The sequence below is a fragment of the Paroedura picta genome, chromosome 2 (assembly GCF_049243985.1).
Source record: "Paroedura picta isolate Pp20150507F chromosome 2, Ppicta_v3.0, whole genome shotgun sequence".
NCBI classification, from domain to species: domain Eukaryota; kingdom Metazoa; phylum Chordata; class Lepidosauria; order Squamata; family Gekkonidae; genus Paroedura; species Paroedura picta.
The window spans coordinates 166029716-166050652 of NC_135370.1; the positions used below are offsets into that span (position 1 = coordinate 166029716).

General features: G+C 47.1%; 1 protein-coding gene across 2 annotated transcripts; it reads right to left on the reverse strand.

The window, feature by feature from the left end:
• Nucleotides 1-3754: 3754 nt before the first annotated feature.
• SLC25A29 (solute carrier family 25 member 29) lies at nt 3755-20473 on the reverse strand. 2 transcript variants are annotated; one of them, XM_077323675.1, is made up of 4 exons: nt 20120-20473; nt 15109-15152; nt 10806-10889; nt 3755-6241 (listed from the first exon to the last, which is right to left on the reverse strand). In XM_077323675.1, the coding sequence occupies exons 1-4, from the start codon at nt 20466-20468 to the stop codon at nt 5483-5485; spliced, it is 1236 nt and encodes a 411-aa protein (XP_077179790.1). In that variant the 5' UTR covers nt 20469-20473; the 3' UTR covers nt 3755-5482. The 2 variants fall into 2 exon arrangements, with proteins under 2 accessions (XP_077179790.1, XP_077179791.1); XM_077323676.1 differs by lacking the exon at nt 20120-20473 and adding an exon at nt 19791-19988.
• Between the last annotated feature and the right edge of the window lie 464 nt (nt 20474-20937).

Consider the following 20937-nt stretch of genomic DNA (forward strand, 5'->3'; position numbering starts at 1 on the left):
AATGGAAGGGGGGGGCAACAGCTGGATTTGATTCCCTCTTATCAATCTTGCTGTTCTCTGAAGGCACTTTTAGAACATGGCAATATTCCATCGATGGTTCCTTGTTGTTTGTATCCGCATTAAACACTTTAGTACCTTCTTATCTCACTGTAACACTGAGGAGCTTTGTGTTGTGTCCATTCTCCCTTTTCATCCTCATAGCCTTGCGAGGTAGCCTTAGAGATGGGCACAAACCAGCTCATGAACAAGAGTTAATGACATCTTTTGGGCTGGTTTGCAAACTGAACCACACAGGCTTCCGTACATTTTGATGCCGTTCATGAAGAGCAGAAGAGTGGCCCAAATCAAACCTATCTTTGGCCGCTGTTCTATATTCCCTTCCCCCTCTGCTGTGTTTCTAGAATGGCAGAAGATCTGGGAAATGAAGGCATTGCCAGAGCCAGGGAAGAACTGGGTTATACAAACAGCCCAGGGTGCAGTAGCTTGTTCCTGCTTCAGATGGCACACCGAGACAAGTCATATAGCTGCTAAGAGTGTTGGAAACTCAGATTCAAATTCATGTTTGTGGTAGATTCGAGTGGGTGGCTGTGTTGATCTGAAGCAGCACAACAAAACTTGAGTCCAATAGCACCTTTAAGGACAACAAAGATTGGTTCAAGGTGTGAGCTTTCGAGCTCATGCACTCTTCCTCAGACAATAGAACAAGGATCGTAAGAGTCCAGACAGAAGAAAAAGTAAGCTTGACATTTTTATTTCTCTAATGTTTTTGTGAAATTAAAGCTGAACTCAAAGGACTTCTCAGCTTTTTAAGTAAAGAATTATCATACTGCATAATTTGGAGGTTGACACTGTTTACTAATCTACTACTAATTTACTTTTTCCTTATATTTAGACTCTTGTGAGAGCCTCATGTGGCGCAGGGTGTTAAGGCAGGTGACATGCTGCTGAAACTCTGCCCATGAGGCTGGGAGTTCGATCCCAGCAGCCGGCTCAAGGTTGACTTAGCCTTCCATCCTTCTGAGGTCCGTAAAATGAGTACTCAGCTTGCTGGGGGGTAAACGGTAATGACTGGGGAAGGAACTGGCAAACCACCCCGTGTTGAGTCTGCCATGAATACGCTAGAGGGCGTCACCCCAAGGGTCAGACACGACCCAATGCTTGCACAGGGGATACCTTTACCTTTAGACTCTTGTGATCCTTGTTTCATTCTCTGAGGAAGTGTGCATGTATGTGAAAGCTCACACCTTGAATAAATCTTTGTTGGTCTTAAAGATACTATTGGACTCAAATTAATGTTTGTGGTACATATTCTCTTTGGGCCCATTATTCTCTCTGAGGGTTGCTGGGATAAAATGGGAGAATTGCAAGCCCTTGGAGGAAGGGATGGTAATAATAAAAATTGGTGTAAAGACTCCTCAGTGATGGGGCACCAGAAATGTTGCGTTACACAGGTGCGGGGGGAGCAGGGCGGTGTTATTCAGCATAACTCTCAACATGTTCTTTCAATAGAACACCCAGATAAATACATGCCTTGGGGGAAAGGCGTCTCCCCCTTTACACAAAGAAGGATTAAGATGTGGAATTTGCTGCCAAGGGATGTAGTGAGGGCCACAGGCATACACAGCTTTTTTTTAAGGGATTGGATAGATCAGCCCCTTTCAACCTTTTGACCAGGGAGGTACCACTGAAATATTTTTCAGGCTTCAGGGTACCAGGAAGTGATGTCAGCTGACCACACTTCCTTTGTCATGCCCCCTGGAAATGAGAGGGGCCCCAGGAGGCAAAGAATGGCTGAGGTCCCTCCCCTTCCCACCTCCTCCAGGCCCATCATTAGCCACTTTGGGAGGGGAGGGCTCTCCCCGGCCACTGTTTTGGAAACCTCCAAGCCATGGTTCCATTGAAGGACCTTTGTGGTACCATACGGTACCTTGGTTGGGAAACCTTGTGATAGATCCATGGAGGATAGTTCTATCAGTGCCCTCTAGCCATGGTGACTGAAAGGAGCCTCCATGTTCAGAGGCACTAAACTGAATCCCATAGCTAGGAGGCAACATCAGGGGGGAAGACCTCAACTTAAAGATGCCCCTGGACTCAAACTATGTTTTTTGTACAGTTGAAAGCAGCAGGGCTCCCTTCTCTGAGAGAGCCCCCCCCTACTAGCCTTCTCCTGTTTTATTATTTTGGAAATCATTTGTGAGTTTATAAAGTCAATAGTCTTCTGCATGAAGAAGAACAAATTGCTCATGCTATAATTGCAGGATCTACATGGATTCTACCTACGATCCAGATGGAACAAACTGATCTGGGGGACTGCCTCTCCCAGTAGGTTCTGTAAATACCAACGTATGGGTGATCCTGGCACCAGAGAGATCAGGCTGGCCTTGACCTTGGTCTTGGCTCCTGTCTGAAAGAATGAGCTGCCAGTAGAGGTCCAGGCCCTGACGGAGCTACCAAAATTCTGCAGGGCCTGTAAAATGGCACCCAGGCTTAGTTGAGGCCAGGATGACTTGAAACAACTATAGGCCTCCTTCCTTTCTCCATATCCCCCCCTCTCCATTTTGGGCTTTCTCTCACCTGAGGGAATCTGTCACCATTGAGAATAACCCAAAAACTTTCAGCTAGACATTAGGGGTAACAGAAATGGTGGTGCACCCCCCCCCCCTTTTAGTGTGTTTTCTTTTTCTTAAAGTAGTTTTAACAAATGTATGTTGCAAACTGTTCCGAGCCCTCTTGTAGGACAGGGCAGTCTAGAAATCAAATTAAAATAACTGCGGAAGGGGTAGCAAACCTTCAGAGGGACGAGTACCACTTCAGGATGGATTCTGCAAAGCATTCAAGCGGCACTCGCAAATAACATCTCGGACTATTTTTTCTTAAAAAATTTATTTGTTCCAGTTTTATGTACAATAGTTACAGAATACTGTACAAAAGGGGAAATTATCACGGCTCTGAATTGTTGTGCATAAACAGCTTAGGTATGTTTCACATTCAATTTGAATGTCTCTGCAGGTAGGCCCCAAATCAGCCAAGGTACAGAACACACAGACCAGTTTTACAGGTTTCCCTAGCGTAACTGTCAGGGGGGGGAAATGCTGTTGGCGACACAAGATTTCCTATTAAGGAACAACTACCCCGCCATATTGCACCTGCCCCAATAAAAACAAGAGCATTGCATGTTTCCAGCCCTCCCAGCCATTGGTTTCTAGCAAATGTCTTTGCAGCATTTTCGTTTTGTTTTGTTTCTCAGCAACAACAAAAACCGCTCTCTGGGGTGGCTTTTCCTCCCATTTTTTCTTAATTGACTGTTTTATCACTTAAGAGCACTGGTCTCCCAAGTGGTGGTTTGGGAGGTACAAGGATACTTCAGGAAAGCCAAAGGTAGATTGTATCAGCGGCAAAGGCTCCACTGAATTCTTTTGGCTCATGCTTTCTTCTTAGGAAGAGAGCAGCAGAAAGAGTAAAAGAAAACACAAAGACAACCAGGAACAGAAACAGGATAAAAAACAAACAAACAAAATATGCTGTGACTCATGTTGCAGGGTGGCATTAAAACTGGGTCCAGGATCTGAAAACCGTAGAGAGCTCTTTGAAAAGCCACTTTGTAGGTCCATGACCACTCTAAGTGGCCACTGTTTGTTTGTTTTACTTGCTCACTAAAACCCAGTAGAGAACCTCGTTTCCAAGACTTGATGAAGCGAGCTTTGACTCTCAAAAGCGTATACCTCAAAAATCTTATAGGTTTCTAGAGGTACAATTTGACTTAAATCCTGCTGTTCCACTGCAGGGCGACACAGCTGCCCCTTAAAAGTAGTTTTCAGCATGGTTTTCCTGATCAGCTGCGGTTTCTCATACACCATTATTTATTATTTCACCTGAAATCATAAACTGCGGTTTGTTCTCCACCCTGAGATTAGGCCACGTGACGAAACAATGATGGCTTGCAAGAGAAGCATTCTATATTGTTTTTCAGCAGCGCAACGGAAGGAGTTAAGGCATTAAGCTGAAAGAGCCCTTAAACTTGCTTCCGTAACAGCAGACTGACGATACGGGCAGTCTGCAGGAGGTAAATTGAGGCATCTTCTTTGCCTACGCAAAGGGCCTATTCTGAGAATCAGGAGACTTGCAGATGTAATGCAGAATGGGGGCTACAATGTTGAGGGAAATTGGGTGAGAAGGCTGGCTCCATCCAAACCTGGTTTTCCATAACCTCTCTCACTTCAGGATCCACCCATAACCATCAAAAGGGCCTGAGGGCTCTGCAAGAGAAGCATTTCAAGGAACTGCAGCAGGAGAAGGGAGGCGTTCCTTCCTCCAACCTCTGCTTTGGGCTCCAAATCTATGAGAACAGATTAGGAGGCCAGCATATCTGCTTCAATCAAGCTGCAACACTAACATACTCGGCTCCGTCAATAGCGGTACATTCTCTGAGTGATGCGATGCTTCAAGCTGAACGCATCCAGATACACAACTCTTTTCATTACTGAGTAATCCACAGTCCGGCTGCCATTCTCCCACTTGCAGGAATGAGAAGAGCCAAAGTCCCTGTTTCCTCCAATAACTTTTATGTAACAAGCGCCCGGCCTGGAAGCTTTAGCCTTCAAACTTGCAGGGGTAGCCAAGACCAGCTTTGCCAGAGGAACAACGGGATTTCCTGTGTCCCACATAACTTTACAACGAAATCCCACACTGCGTGTCACAAAATTACAGAAAGGAAAGCCTCTTCGCATGCTTCGGCTGGCTTCTGAGTGACCGCCTGCAGGTTGGATTCCGAATCTACTGTTCCAGGCACCCTGAAAGAGGATTTGTTTTAAGAGCAATCCTATGAAAACATGTGCGCGGCTGAGAGACTTGCAAGGTCATCCTAAACTGGATCCCACCCCTTTCTCCCCTTCTAAATCCACTGGGATTCATTGGGTTTCAGCAGGTGGAAGCTAAGTGTAGGACAACACTGGGAACCCCTGACAAGGGAGGCAGGATGCTACTTACAGAAAGCTTCATCCAACTGGCTTGCCCATTGCAGGAAAGGGATGCGCTGAATCCCTTCACATCAGTTCCGTGATGGCTTATGAGCAATCTTTGTTCCTGTTGAGAATGGAGAGATGACGGGGGACGGGAGGTGTTGTCCAGTGGAAGAACACCCGCTGAATTTTGGTACGAGCTACACTGAGCTTCCCTGTCAGGGACAGACTGGTGTGGTTTGGGTTGTCAGGGAAGCAGAAGTAGCTATGCAGAATGTACCCTAATACTGGTGCACATCTGGGACTCTGGGTGGGGTTAATCCCCCCCCCCAAGGAGAGTGCTTTTATTGCCTGCAAAGGATATCGTAAGGCAATAAGCCGCTTGTACAAATGAGGCAAAACCCTAAATAACGTTAAAGGATGCTTTGTACAGATAGAAATTTACAGTTTCTATACTGAATATTTTCTTTAAAAAAAAAATCACTAATATACCAAACGGGTGCACTAGGATTTGGCTTAAGGACTTAAAAGCTTGAAGGCTGCTGGATCGCTGGGCCTGCCTCACACCCACTTAGATCTCCTCTGAGCTGCCTGTCCTCCGACCTCATGTACATAAGGAACACTGTAACGGTGGCGAACGTCGCGGCGTTAACAGGGAAGGCCCGGAGGAGCGTGGACGTGAGTCCTCTGGTGAACACTCTCCAGCCTTCACTGTGGTAGCTCTTTTGGACGCAGTCCAGGATGCCCTTGTACTGCACCACCCCGCCAACACCGTCGGCCTGAAGGCGGGACTTGATCACGTCCACGGGGTACGTCGAGAGCCACGAGACGATTCCGGACATGCCTCCGGCCAACAGTAGCTTGGGTATAATGTAACTGTCCTCTGCCTCACAGCCCAGATACCTGGTAAGGTAGTCGTAGGTCAGGAAGTAAAATCCGAAGCTGGGCGTCTCCCTCAGGAATGTGGAAAGCATGCCCCTGTTGATGCCCTTCAGGCCTTCCTTGCGGTAGATCTTCACCAGGCAGTCCAGGGAATTCTTGTAGTTCTTAGACTTCAGCCGGTATTCGCCAGTCCCTTGCAGCTGCATGCGGGTCTTGGCCAGCTCCATGGGGCAGCAGATCACGCACTGAATGGCGCCCGCAGCCGACCCTGCGAGGAACTGATTTAATGGTGTGTCGTTTCTCAGAGCACGGATGGTGTTTCCTTGAACGCCAAACACAAGGGCGTTAATGAAGGTAAGTCCCATCATAGGTGACCCAATCCCTTTATAAAGTCCAAGGGCCTAAGGGAGAAAAGGGAGAAAGGGACATGTTAAGAACCATGTTGTAAGTTACACCTGAAGGTTCCTGTGCTCTTCTCCTTCCACTGAAAATATGGGGTTACATCCAATGACTTCCTTCTACCAAATTGTCCTTCGACATTATTTATCAAAATCAGAAATAGCGGGTCAGCACCCATTTGGTCATGATAGAGGCTTATGAAATTATGCATGCAGTTGAAAGAGCTGACAAAGATAACTTTTTCTCCCCCTGCCCACAATACTAGAACTCAAGGGCATCCAATGAAACTGATAAGACAGTAACGTTGCCTAACGTTGATAGTGTGGATTGGTTTTAATGGTTTTAACTATGGAATTTATTGTAATTTTTATCTTGTAAACCGCCGTGAGCCTAAGGGAACGGTGGTTTAAAGTTTAATAATAACAATAATAATAATAACAACAACAAGTTCAAGACAGTCAAAACGAAATACGACTTTACACAAAGCATAATTAAAATGTGGAATTTGCTGCCAGAGGATGTAGTGATGGCCACAGGAATATGAAAGGGGATTAGATAGATTCGTGGAGGATAAGTCTATCATTTAGAGGCACTAAACCATTGAATCCCAGAGCCAAGAGGCAAAATCACAGGAAGATCTTGGTCTCTATGCCCTGTTGTTGGTTGTCCAGAGGAACTGTTTGGCCACTGTGTGAAACAGGATGCTGGACTAGATGGACCACAGGTCTTATGATGTGATATTAGAAGATGCTAGAAGATGCTACAATTCCCCCCACAGGTGCACCTGCCATCTCAAAACTTATTCATGGCTCATCTTTCCCCTAACGAGTTGTGGAATTCCAAATGCAGAAGGGCAGCTTGCAAGAATATTTTCCCAGAATGCAAAGCAGCCACATCTTCAGAGTGCTTGCATTGGTTGGGGCAGCACAAGCACTGCCATGCTCTGTGAAAATAAGTCCTCAGATTTCATCACAGCCTCAGTTTACAGTCAAGGCTAGGAGCAAAACACACATCTCCCCCCCCCCCCCCAGAGCTTCAAGATAATAAGATAATAACAAGATAATAACACATCACTCTGCTTGGTATCCCTACACAGTCATCAAGTTAGACAGGATGACTGTGATGTTAAAATGGAGACAGAAGGGAAGCGACATAGCACTGAGCACTCAGGAGGGAAAAGGGTGCAATAGAGGAATTTATTTAATGCAGTTTTAAGAAGAAGAGTCGGTTCTTATATGCCGCTTTTCTCTACCCGAAAGAGGCTCAAAGCAGCTTACAGTTGCCTTCCCTTTCCTCTCCCCACAACAGACACCCTTGCAAGGTGGGTGAGGCTGAGAGAGCCCTGATATCACTGCCCGGTCAGAACAGTTTTATCAGCGCCATGGCGAGCCCAAGGTCACCCAGCTGGCTGCATGTGGGGGAGCGCAGAATAGAACCCGACATGCCAGATTAGAAGTCCGCACGCCTAAAAAGGCATATGGCTACATAAAAAGAAGCTGAAAATCAGGAAGGAATGGAAGGAGGGAGTGGTCAAAAGGGATATCGATCCACAAGCAGCCCAGCCTTGTAGGGACAGCAAGGGGTGAAACCAAAAACATCTTCCCAGCTGTGTCCAAAGAGAAAAAAAGGAAGGAAACAGAAGGCTTGCTGCTCAGGAAAGATGGTGACAAAGGGACAGCAGAATGGTCCAATTTTAGTTCCCCAAGAGGGGAATTGGAGACAGCAAATCCAACATTCTGCAAAACAGTGAAGGTTCTCTGCTCTTTGACATTTTAAATTATGTATGAAGAACATCCTTTAGCCACCATGGAATATATGCTCTAATATTTCTTGTACTTTAGGGATGTATCCTTTAGGGGATAAGGGCCTCTTGTGGCGCAGAGTGGTAAGGCAGCAGACATGCAGTCTGAAAGCTCTGCCCATGAGGATGGGAGTTCAATCCCAGCAGCCGGCTCAAGGTTGACTCAGCCTTCCATCCTTCCGAGGTCGGTAAAATGAGTACCCAGCTTGCTGGGGGGTAAACGGTCATGACTGGGGAAGGCACTGGCAAACCACCCCGTATTGAGTCTGCCATGAAAACGCTGGAGGGCGTCACCCCAAGGGTCAGACATGACTCGGTGCTTGCACAGGGGATACCTTTTAGGGATGTAGTGGTCAAGAACGTTGGAATAGGGTCACCTGGATTGAAATCCTATCCCAACTACATAGCTGACCAAGTGACTTCTGGTCAGCCATTCTCTCAGCCTAACCTACCTCACAAGTCTGATATGAGTACAAAACAGAAGGGGGTCCAACAAGGTATGAAAGTCCTGGAGAAAGTGGGGGCCAAAATATCTAGATGCACCTGCAACACCCTTTTCACAGTTAGCTGCAGTGCCGATTCCTTTCCTGTGCTCCACGGGTAAAGTGAGAAGCCCCAGGGATGAAGGCCTGTGGATGAGAGCACATACTTTGCATACAGAAGACCCCTGGATCCACCCTCCCTGGCGTCTCTCAATCATCTCCAGTAGCAGGTGTTAGAGAAATGTGCTCTGCACATGATTTGGAAGAGAAACAGGGAGAAATACTCCGTGGCAGTATTACACTAATAACCATTATCAAGTAATCCATAAACTTGTCATAGTTTCACTGAAAGTATTTAATTGGTGGCATAATTTGTGTAAACAAAAGAACTGAAAACGTTTCGGTTCGTACCTTCTGCGGTTCAGTTATAAAAGGAAATCAGAAACAATGGCATGTTACAGTCAAACATGAAAATGGTGGTTGGAAAGGAACTTACAGTGGGTTTCTTAATGAAATATAGCTGAGAAAGCACACAGAGGCAGTCATTGAGAAATTCACTGTAAGGTCTTTGGCAACTACCATTTTCTTGTTTAAAGAAAAGTTGGTTCTTTTATGCCACTTTTCTCTACCAGGAGGAGATTCAAAGCAGCTAACATTCACCTTTCCCCCACAACAGACACCCTGTGAGGTAGATGAGGCTGAGAGAGCCCTGATATTACTGAAGAGTTGGTTCTTATATGCCGCTTTTCTCTACCCGAAGGAGTCTCAAAGTGGCTTACATTCGCCTTCTCATTCCTCTACCCACAACAGACAACCTGTGAGGTGGGTGAGGCTGAGAGAGCCCTGATATTACTGCTCGGTCAGAACAGCTTTATCAGTGCTGTGGAGAGCCCCAAGGTCACCCAGCTGGCTTCATGTGGGGGAACGGGGAATCAAACCTGGCCTACCAGATTAGAAGAAGAGTTGGTTCTTATATGCTGCTTTTCTCTACCAGGAGGAGTCTCAAAGCGGCTGACATTCGCCTTCCCTTCCCTCTCCCCACAACAGACACCCTGTGAGAAAGGTGAGGCTGAGAGAGCCCTGATATTACTGAAGAGTTGGTTCTTATATGCCGCTTTGCTCTACCCGAAGGAGTCTCAAAGTGGCTTGCCAGATTAGAAGTTGGTGCTCCTAACCACTACACCAAGTTGACTGTAACATACCACTCTATTTGATTTACTAATATACTCAAATGAACTGAAGAAGACACAAATCAAAATGTTTTTGGTTCTTTTCTACAAGCAAATTCTGCTAGCAATTAAATACTTTCAGTGAAGACACTGTGACAAGTTTATGAATTATTTGAAGTTTATTGATATTGGCCACATTGGTATTTCTCTGTTTCACTCACTGTTTGTCCCTTTCCTTTGTTAACAAGACTCCAGAGAGGCAGTGGCTGTCTGAGTAGACAATGTGGAGCTTCATGGCCTGATCCTGACTCTATATGAGGCAGCCTGATAATCAAGGAAGCAGGAAGGTCCAGGCTCTGTGACGAATCACATACGTGGCAGAGTTCCAGGTTCCACCCCTGTCATCTCTAAAAGTCCTGGAAGCAACTCGAAAGATCTCTCTTTGCCCAAAGGGGAGGCTGGTGGGGGTGATACCGGCACGAGGAGGAGTCATCGCAGGACTTCTTCCCACACCTTTGTGGTAACAGCTCAGCCCCACCATCTTATAGAATCATAGAGTTGGAAGGGGCCATACAGGCCATCTAGTCCAACCCCCTGCTCAACGCAGGATCAGCCCTAAGCATCCTAAAGCATCCAAGAAAAGTGTGTATCCAACCTTTGCTTGAAGACTGCCAGTGAGGGGGAGCTCACCACCTCCTTAGGCAGCCTATTCTTCTCTGGCATCGCCAGGGTGTGGAGAGAGCTCCGTTCAGAGCTGAAGGAGACCACTTCCTTGGCTTGGTCCTCCTCTGGACCTGAGGCCCTGTGGGAAATTTTGTCCCCTGGGGGTGGGGTTCCGATGCTTTGACACATTTGATCCATGTCAATGAGATCTGTGGCACTTTCATATGGTATGGTTTTGTTTCATGAGGTTTCTGGCTATAAACTACCATGGGGTTCTGCTTTGCAGGGGGGAAAAGCACAGTAAAAACAAAATAAATACAATATAAAGCAAGTCTGACAAGAAAAGGAACCTAGGTACCATCTCCTCTCTTAACCCAAAGCAAAATTCGTGCAAAAATCGTGTGTGTGTGTGCGCGCGGTCAAATATCCCCCCCCTCTATGGGTTACTCACCGATTCTTGCTTTATGATGGACTGAAAGCAATGAAAGGTCCCACGGTAAAGAGGCTTCTTGATATTTTGAACTTGGAGACGCACCTATAAAACGTAGCAAAATCTTATTGACGTGACAAACACAGCAGGCAGTGTACTAGTACCTTTGTCTGGGTACACAATCACAATATCACAGCGCCGCACTAGACAGTTCAAGCGAAATGTCTCATATTTGGGGAAACTGCTTCGTTTGAGGCTAATGTTTGCATGAAATTGGGGGGTGGGGGGTGTTCTAGGACTAACACCAAGAATAAAATAAGAACAAAGAACAAGAAGAACATTATTTTATTTATTTAGGGAATTTATGCGTCACTGTTCCGGAGACCTGCTTGAAAGCTTTTGAACCCCCCCCCCTCCAATCTACAACTTTTTAATGACATGTCTGAAATGATCCACAATTCCTGAAACAAGTTTAATTTCTTCTTTGTCATGAGATGTTGTCTGTGACCTACTATGAGGTTATTTATTTGGACATTCATAACTGGCTTTTCTCCCCAATGAGGACCCAAAAGTGGCTTACAAAAATCATTCTCCCTCCTCCATAACAACAATTCTCTGAAGTAGCCTAGGATGAGAATGACAAACCTGAAGCCCCTAGTGGGTTTCCAGGACAGTCAGGTTCAGGATCAGAATAGTCCCTTATCTTGGTGGTCCCCTTGCACTGGGCCACGGCTCCCTCTCCCCCGCCTTGCGGCTCGGCAAGCTTCTTACTTGGGAGGGGGGAGAGGGAACCAAAATGCGCATGTGCGGCACTTCCGCATGCGCATAAGTGCGGCACATGTGCATTTTCAGCCACGCATGGCGCATGCGCGGCCGGGCAATCGTCCTCCCTGCTGCTGCCGGTCCACAGACTGTAAAAGGTTGCGGACCACTGCCTTACCTGCCTGTCATAAGTTCTGCCTCTAGGCAAATTCCTTTTAACTGTGTAGCTTGGGTACTGGTTAAGAGCAGTGGCCTTTAATCTGGAGAGTCAGGTTTGTTTCCCCGCTCCTCCACATGCAGCCAGCTGGGCGTCCTTGGACTAGCCACAGTCCTGTTCGAGCTGTTTTCACAGCCATTCTGTCAGAGCTCTCTCAGCCCCACGTACCTCACAGGGTGTCCCTTGGGGGAGAGGAAGGGGAAAGTGTCTCTAAGTCTCCTTCAAGTAGTGAAAAGGAGGGTATAAAAACCAGCTCTTCTTCATAACAAAGCCCTTCTAGGCCCTTGAACTTAGAAGGATCTAACTCTGTTTAGGACTGCTGTGAAAAGTATTTGATGCCCCTTTAACATTTTCTTTTCCTAAATGTATGCGCTCCAACATTCTGTACACGAAACTGCAGGTTCAGTGAATCTCATTTTGAGAAAACACTGGTTAGGGAAAGAGACAGCGTTGTGATCAATAAAATACCTGTTATCGGTTTAAACTTGTTCAGCAGTATGTTAAATTTTTTAAAAACCCAAACAAACCAATTCTGGCTTGGAATCTCAAGAGCATCAGTAGCCATGTAAATTCCCATTAAGCTATGCCTGCCAGAGCACCTCCTCCTGTGTCTACAGAGCCAAGCATAACAGCAAGGAATCCTTAGCATCTCAGATACTGAACATTTTTGATTAACAAAACAATGAGGGTGAGCCCATAAACCAAGCAAAAGCCAATACCTAAAATGCAATCGTATCGACATTTGCACATATGTGTCTATTTTGGGGGGGGGGGGGAGGAGTCAATATTTAAAAGGCTACCCGTTTAAAAAGTGGCTGAAACAGAATTGGCAATGCAGAACATATACACGTTAAGCGCCAAGGGGGGGAATAAATAGGCATAAATGACTTGCTAAACAAAGCCAGATTATTATTTTAATTGCTCGTATTTAAAATAAACCTTGCCCCCCCCTCCCTCCATTTCAGAGCACTAAGAAACAGTTTAAAAGAAAAAGAGGGGAATATACCATAAGGAGTTTCCTGGTAGAAATATATATATATATATAATATGTATTTTGTGGTTGTTTATAAAAATTTGAACTAATCATACATGTTGGAATAAATTAAGACCGAGAGAAACAGAACGTTCACCTGGTCTATACTTACTAGGTAACTCTCCCGTGATGAGGCTTATCTGTCATCTACAACAAAGTAACACTTTTGCTGTTAATGAAGACAGCCCCTGGCTCAGAAAGTAAAGGCAGTTAAGCAACAAAGCAATTGTACACATCACATCAACAAACTGGGGGAAGGGCGGGTGGGAGCAAGTTGCCACTGGGAAGAGCTGGTTCAGTGTCAGTTTGGCATCTTTTTGCGGTCGTGTGCCCCTCCAGCCCCACAATCCCCCCTCACATTGCCCTATTTTGAACAACTAAAAAGAAAAAAGAAAAGAAAAACCTTTCCAAGGAGCAAATTAAACTTTGCCTCGAAACCAAAAAGTTTTAAAGAAGGAAATTATCCTTTTAGAAAGTTTGCATTTTTCAAACGAATATTCTGCCATCTGGGTAAATTCATAGGTTTTGCAGGACATGGTCATCAGTAATGCATGGATAGGGACCCACATTAAGACCACACCGAATTCCCAGCAATACAACAGTTGATAGAAACGTTAGCATAAGGCTTGGCACACTTTCCTGTGAGAAAGCCTATTGAATTGAGCAGAATCATGCATCGGATCAAGGATGATATAGGATGCAAGCTCTGAGTTTCACATCACCAACGCAATTTGTTATTAAGAGGTGCAGGTGTATTTGTTAAGGATTAACTAACCCTGAAATCATTTAGACAGATTCAGGTGGGTGGCTATGTTGATCTGAAGCAGCAGAATAAAGTTTTGAGTCCAGCCGCACCTTTAAGACCAACCAAATTTTTGTTCAAGGTATACACTTTCACTCCCATGCGCACTTTGTCTATAGCAAGGTCTAATGCTTTCTAAAGTCCAATGGTCTAATGCTTTCGTGTGGACGCACACTTTGAAAGCTTTATCGCTCGAACAAAACCCAGTTGGTCTTAAAGGTGCCACTGGACTCATACTTTGTCCTGAATTCATTTCCATTGCAAATATGCTCAATGAGACTTGCTTTCAAGTAAATTATTTTCTTGTTCAGGATACCAAGCTGTGCTTCAAAGTAGTTAGATAAGCTCTGTTAAGTTGACTGCGTGGGTGGGTTAGAAGAGCAAAACAAGTCTTATTCTAGCCCCCCCTCTCCTTTTAAAAAGTGTATGACCATCATGGTGAGCCAGAGCATGCAGAATATGTTGTCAAAGGAATTTAGCTGAAATAAGCTCACAGCCAAAAAGGCTTTACAGAGAAGGATAAAAATACGGCTGCAAGCCAAAACGTTTCATCCGCAAAACTTTAACAGCTACTGAATTATTTACAGTTGCCAAGAATGACTGGTTCTGCGAAAAACTTAACAGATGGCTCCTACCCACAACGAAGCCAAAATCTTTGTATTTAAGCCTGCCCTTTTCTAGGTTAGCAGTCTGATTCCAGGCACACCCAAGTCAGAAATAAGCCCTAGAAAGTTAAGCGGAGCTTACTTCCAAGTCAGTGCACAAAGAACTGTACCTACGTCAGTCTAAATCCAGGTGTTTCGGATAATATATGCCACGGGTCACTAAATCCTGATACCATGCATGCCAAGAGCCAAGCTTTAAGCAATGAAATACTATGGCACTATTTCTCCGGTACTTAAAAAAAAAAAAAAAGCTAACCAATAGTGCCTAAAAAAACAAAGGGGATTGACGTATGTAAACACGCAACCTCTTGTCTTGGGTAGAGAGAAAGTAAGTTAGGCTATTTCATCATGTCGCTGAAAGGTACCAGGGCAATAAAAATCACAAATTAGTCCTGCCAAGGAAAATGTGCGTGGGGGACTACTCCAAAGCAGCAATAAAGCCAAATTGAAAGGAGTGCGGTTATTACAAGGGAGCAGTGAAGAGCTGCAGTCCTAGCTAGTAGTTGTCAGAATTTTTAGTAGGTGCTGTTGAATCCCTGGTCAATGTGTGGCTGAAGAACCCCAAGTCAGGTCACTTTTAAGCACACGTTCCTCAAAAAATGACATGATCTGGAATAGAATGCTCAAAATTCTGTGACTGTACAGTTAAATTGGTGGCTTGCCACAAGCTGTCCCAGGGCTTGAATAAGACTGTAAATCTAATCTGAGGTCTCCATAGCCAGAATTAAGTCAATGAGGATGTTAATTTGGAGAGTTTGAAATGTCTAGGTGTTTTTTATTCTGTTACTGGTGCCCTCGGCTGCCTAAACCCTTTCCAGAAAGAAGCGTATGAAAAATCAACCCACCTTAACTGTGTCGAACGGGTGTCCTACCATCACACCTGCAGCACCTGAAATAAAGCAGAAGGGAAGGAATTGTTGCATTTAGCAGTCACGTGAAGTTGGCTGTGCAGAACACAGAAATCACACGTTCCTTGATCACAAGACTTATGGTGGGCAGAGACAGCGCACAGCTCAGCCACCGACAGCGGACAGCGTGTGGAATATGAAGCAAAACAGATCCAAGACAATTTCGGGGTGGGAAGCTCTGATAGTCTGCAGTAGAAGAACAAGACTGCAGTCCTGGAGCACGTTAAAGACCAACAAGATTTCCATAAAGAGCTTTGAATCTCAAAAGCTTACACCAACCTTTCTCAACTTTTTTACGATTGAGAAACCCCTGAAACATTCTTCACGCATTGAGAAATCCCAGAAGTGGCATGATCATGCAGAATATGGTTTGCATGTATAGTGGTGTACATATCTACCCAAGGGCCCTCGCCTTCCCACCCCCTCCAGGCCCATCATTGGCTATTTTGGGAGGGGGGGGGTGAGTCAACATGATTTTACATGGTCATATTGCCCTATAGATGTTTAACAATTTTTTTAAAAAATTAAAATTAATTCACTTCCACCCATTCGGGAAACCCTTCCAGGGCCATCAAGAAACCCTGGTTGAGAAAGCAATTTGTGACTCTTCTAATCCCGCCTTTCTCATGATGTGCTCCGCATACAAGTTAAATAGGCAAGGCGACAGTATACAGCCTTGCCAAACTCCTTTCTCAATTTTGAACCAATCAGTGATTCCATGTTCAGTTCTCACTGTTGTATCCAATCCCTGACAATCTTGCTGGTATTTAAAGTGCTCCTGGACTCAAATCTTGGCGTTCCAGCAGCTTCTCATTAACAGCTCAATCGATGATAGATAATTAGCCATGGTATCCCAGGGCTAGACCACAAAAAGCTCAAGAAGGGTTTCCTAGAAAGAGGCAGTAAAACAAGATCCCAGGTTCAATATGGGCCATCTCCAGTTAAAGGAATCAGGGAGTGGGTAACGGGAAAAACATCCACCTGAGACACTGGAGAATCACTTGGAGTAGACCGGGGTACACAAACTGTGGCTCTCCAGATGTCCATGGACTTCAATTCCCATGAGCCCTTCCCAGCATTTTGTTTGCCCACCCCTGGAGAGACAATACTGAGCTAATTCAGTGTAAGGCATGTGTGTTCTGCCCCTTCAAGCAGAAAGAAGCTACATGCTGGAAAACATAGCATGTGAAGCAGCTGAGCTGTGTCAAAGGTGATCTCACTCTTTACGCACCATCCGAGAATAGACAAGGGTCAAGGTTCGTTCAGAAGAGCAATCCCTCATTTACATCCTTCCGTCCTGGAAGCAGCTTCTTACCCATCACACAAGAAGTCGTACCCAACCCTTTTTTCTACTAATTGAATACAATGGGGACCTCTGACCTGTCTGCAGGGAAGCCACATGGGACTGGGGCTGGCCTCTGTCATCAGAAATGCAGAACTTGCAAAATGGTAGCACCATTTGGGGACCCCACAAAAAAACTCCAGTATGAAGGACACAGAGAGAATGAGCACAAACTCTGCAAACTGTATGATGGAAACACTTGCATTCAGGTGGGGATATCCCCCCACCCAAAAAAAAGGTATTAAATCTTTCTGTTTCTGCATATCAGAATATCTACTCTGAACAATTCACAAAGTACACTGGGACAGGGAGATACAGGGATGTAGGCGTGCTGGTCTGCAGAAGAACAAATTTTGACTCCAGGGGCACCTTTAAGACCAACAAAGTTTCATTCAAATATAAGCTTTTGTGTGCATACACGCTTTGTCAGGTTTTTTTTGGAGGGTGTTGGGTTTTCAAGGGGGGCACGGGACTCAAAACTCAGTTCTCACATCTGATTATTCCCTTATCATCTATATGCCATTTTGATCCACCAAATGAGCTATTTTAGCTTAGCTGTATTTATACCCCATGACTATCTATCCATCTATCCATCTATCCATCTATCCATCTATCCATCTATCCATCTATCCATCTATCCATCTATCCATCTATCCATCTATCCATCCATCCATCCATCTGGCTTAGAGACCGCCATTCTCGGACCAGCCAGCTCGTGGCAGTTTACATTAAAAACATAAAATGCTAAAATACAATCCCCGCACAACCAGCAGAATTACCATCTTGCCGACAAAACTGTGCAAAGGATGACGGCAACAGTATCTATTCCCCGACCCCTCAGCACCTCAATCCACAGTTGCGATGTTCTAATAGGTGTCACCAATTGATGTTGGCCCAGTTTCAACTAGGAAGGGGGACGGCTGTTATGCAATGTTATGAACATTTATGCACTGTTCTCATTAGCCCCTCCTGGCAACTAATCCCCTCCGCCATATGTAACATTTAAGGAAATCTGTTCCCATCTGAAGGCGTGTACATCTGGTCATAAACTCGTCTCCCAGCTCCTGCTGATGAGTTGAGCTTTGTTGACCTTTGGGATGGCACTGGACTCAAATTTCTTCTGCCTGTGTTTTAAGTCTCCCATTTGTATGCTTCTTAATGGCAATTCACAGATCTCAACTGCTACCTTCACCCAATCTCAGCTATTATTTCCTGTCCTCTCTCTCAGGCCTCGGGGCGGATTGCAAGAAAAGATAAAATTTTCTTTTATCTTAGGGGAACGCGTCAATACAGACTGGCTTATCCCCATACCTATGTGAGCCTGTGGCCAGTATTATGCTATTAATATATATATAAGGTCTTGTCACTGATGAAAGAACTGAAAACGGAGATTACCTGGATTCCGTTTTGACAGAAGTCCTAAAGAATAAAGAAACAAGGAAAAATAGAACTCCCCCTCACTGGCAGTCTTCAAGCAAAGGTTGGATACACACTTTTCTTGGATGCTTTAGGATGCTTAGGGCTGATCTTGCATTGAGCAGGGGGTTGGACTAGATGGCCTGTATGGCCCTTTCCAACTCTATGATTCTATGACATTTTTCTTTCTTTTACGAATATATTTATCATATTGCCAGTGGATAGGTCTGTTTCTCTCTTTGGTTTAACTATTAGACCGTCCTTCTTACACTCTTGTATGAGAAAAGATAAAATTACATACGTCAAAATAAACTACAATAATAAGAAAGCAATTCTTAAACATTCTCTTCACTCTAACCAGGCTGTTTCTGGCAATTAACGCTCCCCCCCTCCTCTCTACCTGCATGCTATGGTTGAGCATATCTTGTTTCACTATATCTAAATTTGCCTGCACATGAAAGCTTACACCTTGAATAAAACTTTGTTGGTCTTAAAGGTGCCACAGGACTCATACTTTACTGACAGGAAGACAGCTGTCCCCCTGTGGTCATATGAGCTCAGAGCTAAAGAGGAAACAAGTTTGTTACTCCAGATAGATTATACTAGATTCTCTAGATAGGTTGATTATACTGGATACCTGGGGCCCAACTACTGGCATTATCAGCAATCAGGCTTCCCAGGAAATGAGGCCAGAATCTAGCATTTCCAAATTATAAAAAGGAAAAAAAACTGACATATTTCCCAACTGAAGTTCAAACAAGTGATGGCCATGACAAATCTCATTGAGATACCCCTACTATTTAAACTGGGATCATCGCTCCTAACTGGGAATAGTTCTAATTCGCCGAGCCCAAAAGATGACATCTGTGCCAAAAATAAATACATTTAAAAAACAGAGCCCCAAAGAATAGGGACACCCAAAACAGAGGCCATGGTGGTAACCCTACCAGAATCTAGAGTTCAAAAGCATTCCAGGGCTCCGGGGATGAGGCAAAGCTCCACCCGCCTCCCACTGGGCACTGCATTTCAAGTTCTGAGTCCTCAGGAGGAGGGCAGGGGTTGAAATCTAACCCAAACACGTGGCAAATCCCATTCTCTGGAAGAAAGGATCGCGTGCCACGCTAATCCCATTAAAAGCGTGCCAAGGGCTCTTAATCGCATGTAAGTGGTTTAGGCGCTACAGACCTGGAAGGACGGCGTGTTCCCAATAACTCACTCCGGCATTCGTGAAGGGGGGGACGGACAGGGAGCTTAGAGGACTTGGCCCGAGAAAGGGAAGTCGGGCTTCAGCAGCAAAGACATCTCAGAGTCCGGAGCTGCATGGCTTTGACCAAATCTAAGGATGGCAAGGAAACAGCACTGCTGCTTTTCCATCTCTCCCTCTCCCCCCCCCCGGGAGGCTTGCAAACCACAAACCCAGGACGGCAAGGGGGGGTCACATTTCCTAATGGGGGGAGGGGAGGGGACGGATCAGGAGCTCCAGAATGCCCCCGCGATCAAGGAGCGACCCTCTAGAGCAGGGGCAGTCAACCTGTGGCCGCCCAGATGTCCACGGACTACAATTCCCATGAGCCCCTGCCAGCAAACGCCTGCTCCAGGGCTCAGCATTCCCGAACGTCGCACGTTCCCGAATGCGGATGCCAAACCCGTTTCCAATTAGGCTGCCACGCACAGGACCCGTCTGCAAGGGGGAAAGGCGCTTTGCACTTGCTCAGAGGACCGCCCCCTCCCGGGAGAGGGGGATTAAGGGCCCTTGACGAGGCAGGCGCATTTCCGTCCCCGGCCCACCCGCCGGGAGTTGCAGGGAGAGTCGCGCACCGGGCGGCGAAGCGAAGCACCCCATTCCTGGCCGCTGACTCACCCGGCGAGGCCGGGCGCTGATGGCGCGGCCAGGGAGGGCCAATGGCGCCCTCGGGACAATGCCCGGGAAAGAAGGGCCGGGCCCGCGCAGCCACCGAGGCGCCCCTCCGCTTCCGCAGCCAGGCGGCCGCCCGCCCGGCCCTCCTCTCCTCTCCAGCCGAGGCAAGCGCCGCAGAGGGGAAGGCGGCGGCAACGGCGCATCCTCGCTGCACTGCGCCAAGCCACGCACGCAGCCTCTCCGGAAAGCAGCCCCGGCCGGCAGCGCAGATGCTGCCGCTGCTGCTGCTGCCGCCGCCGCCGAAACTTCCTCCTTCCTCCAGCAGCTCTTACCTCCGACGCAGCCTGCCAGGAAATCCAGCGCCATCGCGGGCTCCCGAGCCGAAGCCTTTTCAGCGCGTCCGGGCCGGCCTCTCCCTCTCCTCCTCCTGCTTCTGCTGCTGCTGCGGCACCTCCACGCGGGCGGAGCTGGCTCTGGGGACGGCCGCCACTCCGGTGCGCCTCTGCCCGCCGCGGCGCGCCCTCGCCTGCGCAGCCCGCTCGCCTCCTTTCTATTTCTGACGCCGGAGAGAGAGCGCGGCGGGCGGGGGCAAGGCCGCCTTATGGGGCCGAGGCCGCCGCCAATGGGCGACGGCGGCCTGGCCAACGCCCTTCGCCGGAGCCCTCGGCCCGCGCCGCTCATTGGCTGCGCCGCTGGGGAGGCTGCTGGGCCCGGGCGGGCGCGGGGGGAAGGAGGGGAGGCGGCGAGCACAAGCGGCGGCTTTGTGTGGGGCGGCTGCCAGCCAGCCAGGCAGGCCCCGCGGGGGAGGGAGGCGGGTGGGCTGGCTGCGGCTCGGCTCTGCCCCGGCTGCCCGGCCGCGAGGGACGGAGGGGAAGCGCTTCCCTGGCGCTGCTAATCCCGGACCTGCACCTTTCCCGGGGGCGCCACGAGGGCTTGCCCGGCTGCCGACTACGCGTTCCCCACGGGGCGCTCGGCTGCTCGACGGTGCCTTCGGTCACTTTTAGGCGCCGGTGCCATTTTCTCTGAATCGGGGGAGCTAAAAAGAGGGCTGCCCGTTGCAAGCACCGACGGGGGACCCTGCATGGCCCGACGCCTGGTCTGGGTTGCCAGCTTTGGCTTGGGAAATTCCTGGAGATTCGCGAATGGAGCC

Coding starts and splice junctions, on each gene's coding strand:
- SLC25A29 (XM_077323675.1), bottom strand. CDS start 20,468: ATGAGCGGCGCGGGCCGAGGGCTCCGGCGAAGGGCGTTGGCCAGGCCG. Junction 15,153..20,119: donor CCTGGCAGGCTGCGTCGGAG/GTAAGAGCTGCT, acceptor GCTTTATTTCAG/GTGCTGCAGGTGTGATGGTA. Junction 10,890..15,108: donor ACCCGTTCGACACAGTTAAG/GTGGGTTGATTT, acceptor TACGTTTTATAG/GTGCGTCTCCAAGTTCAAAA.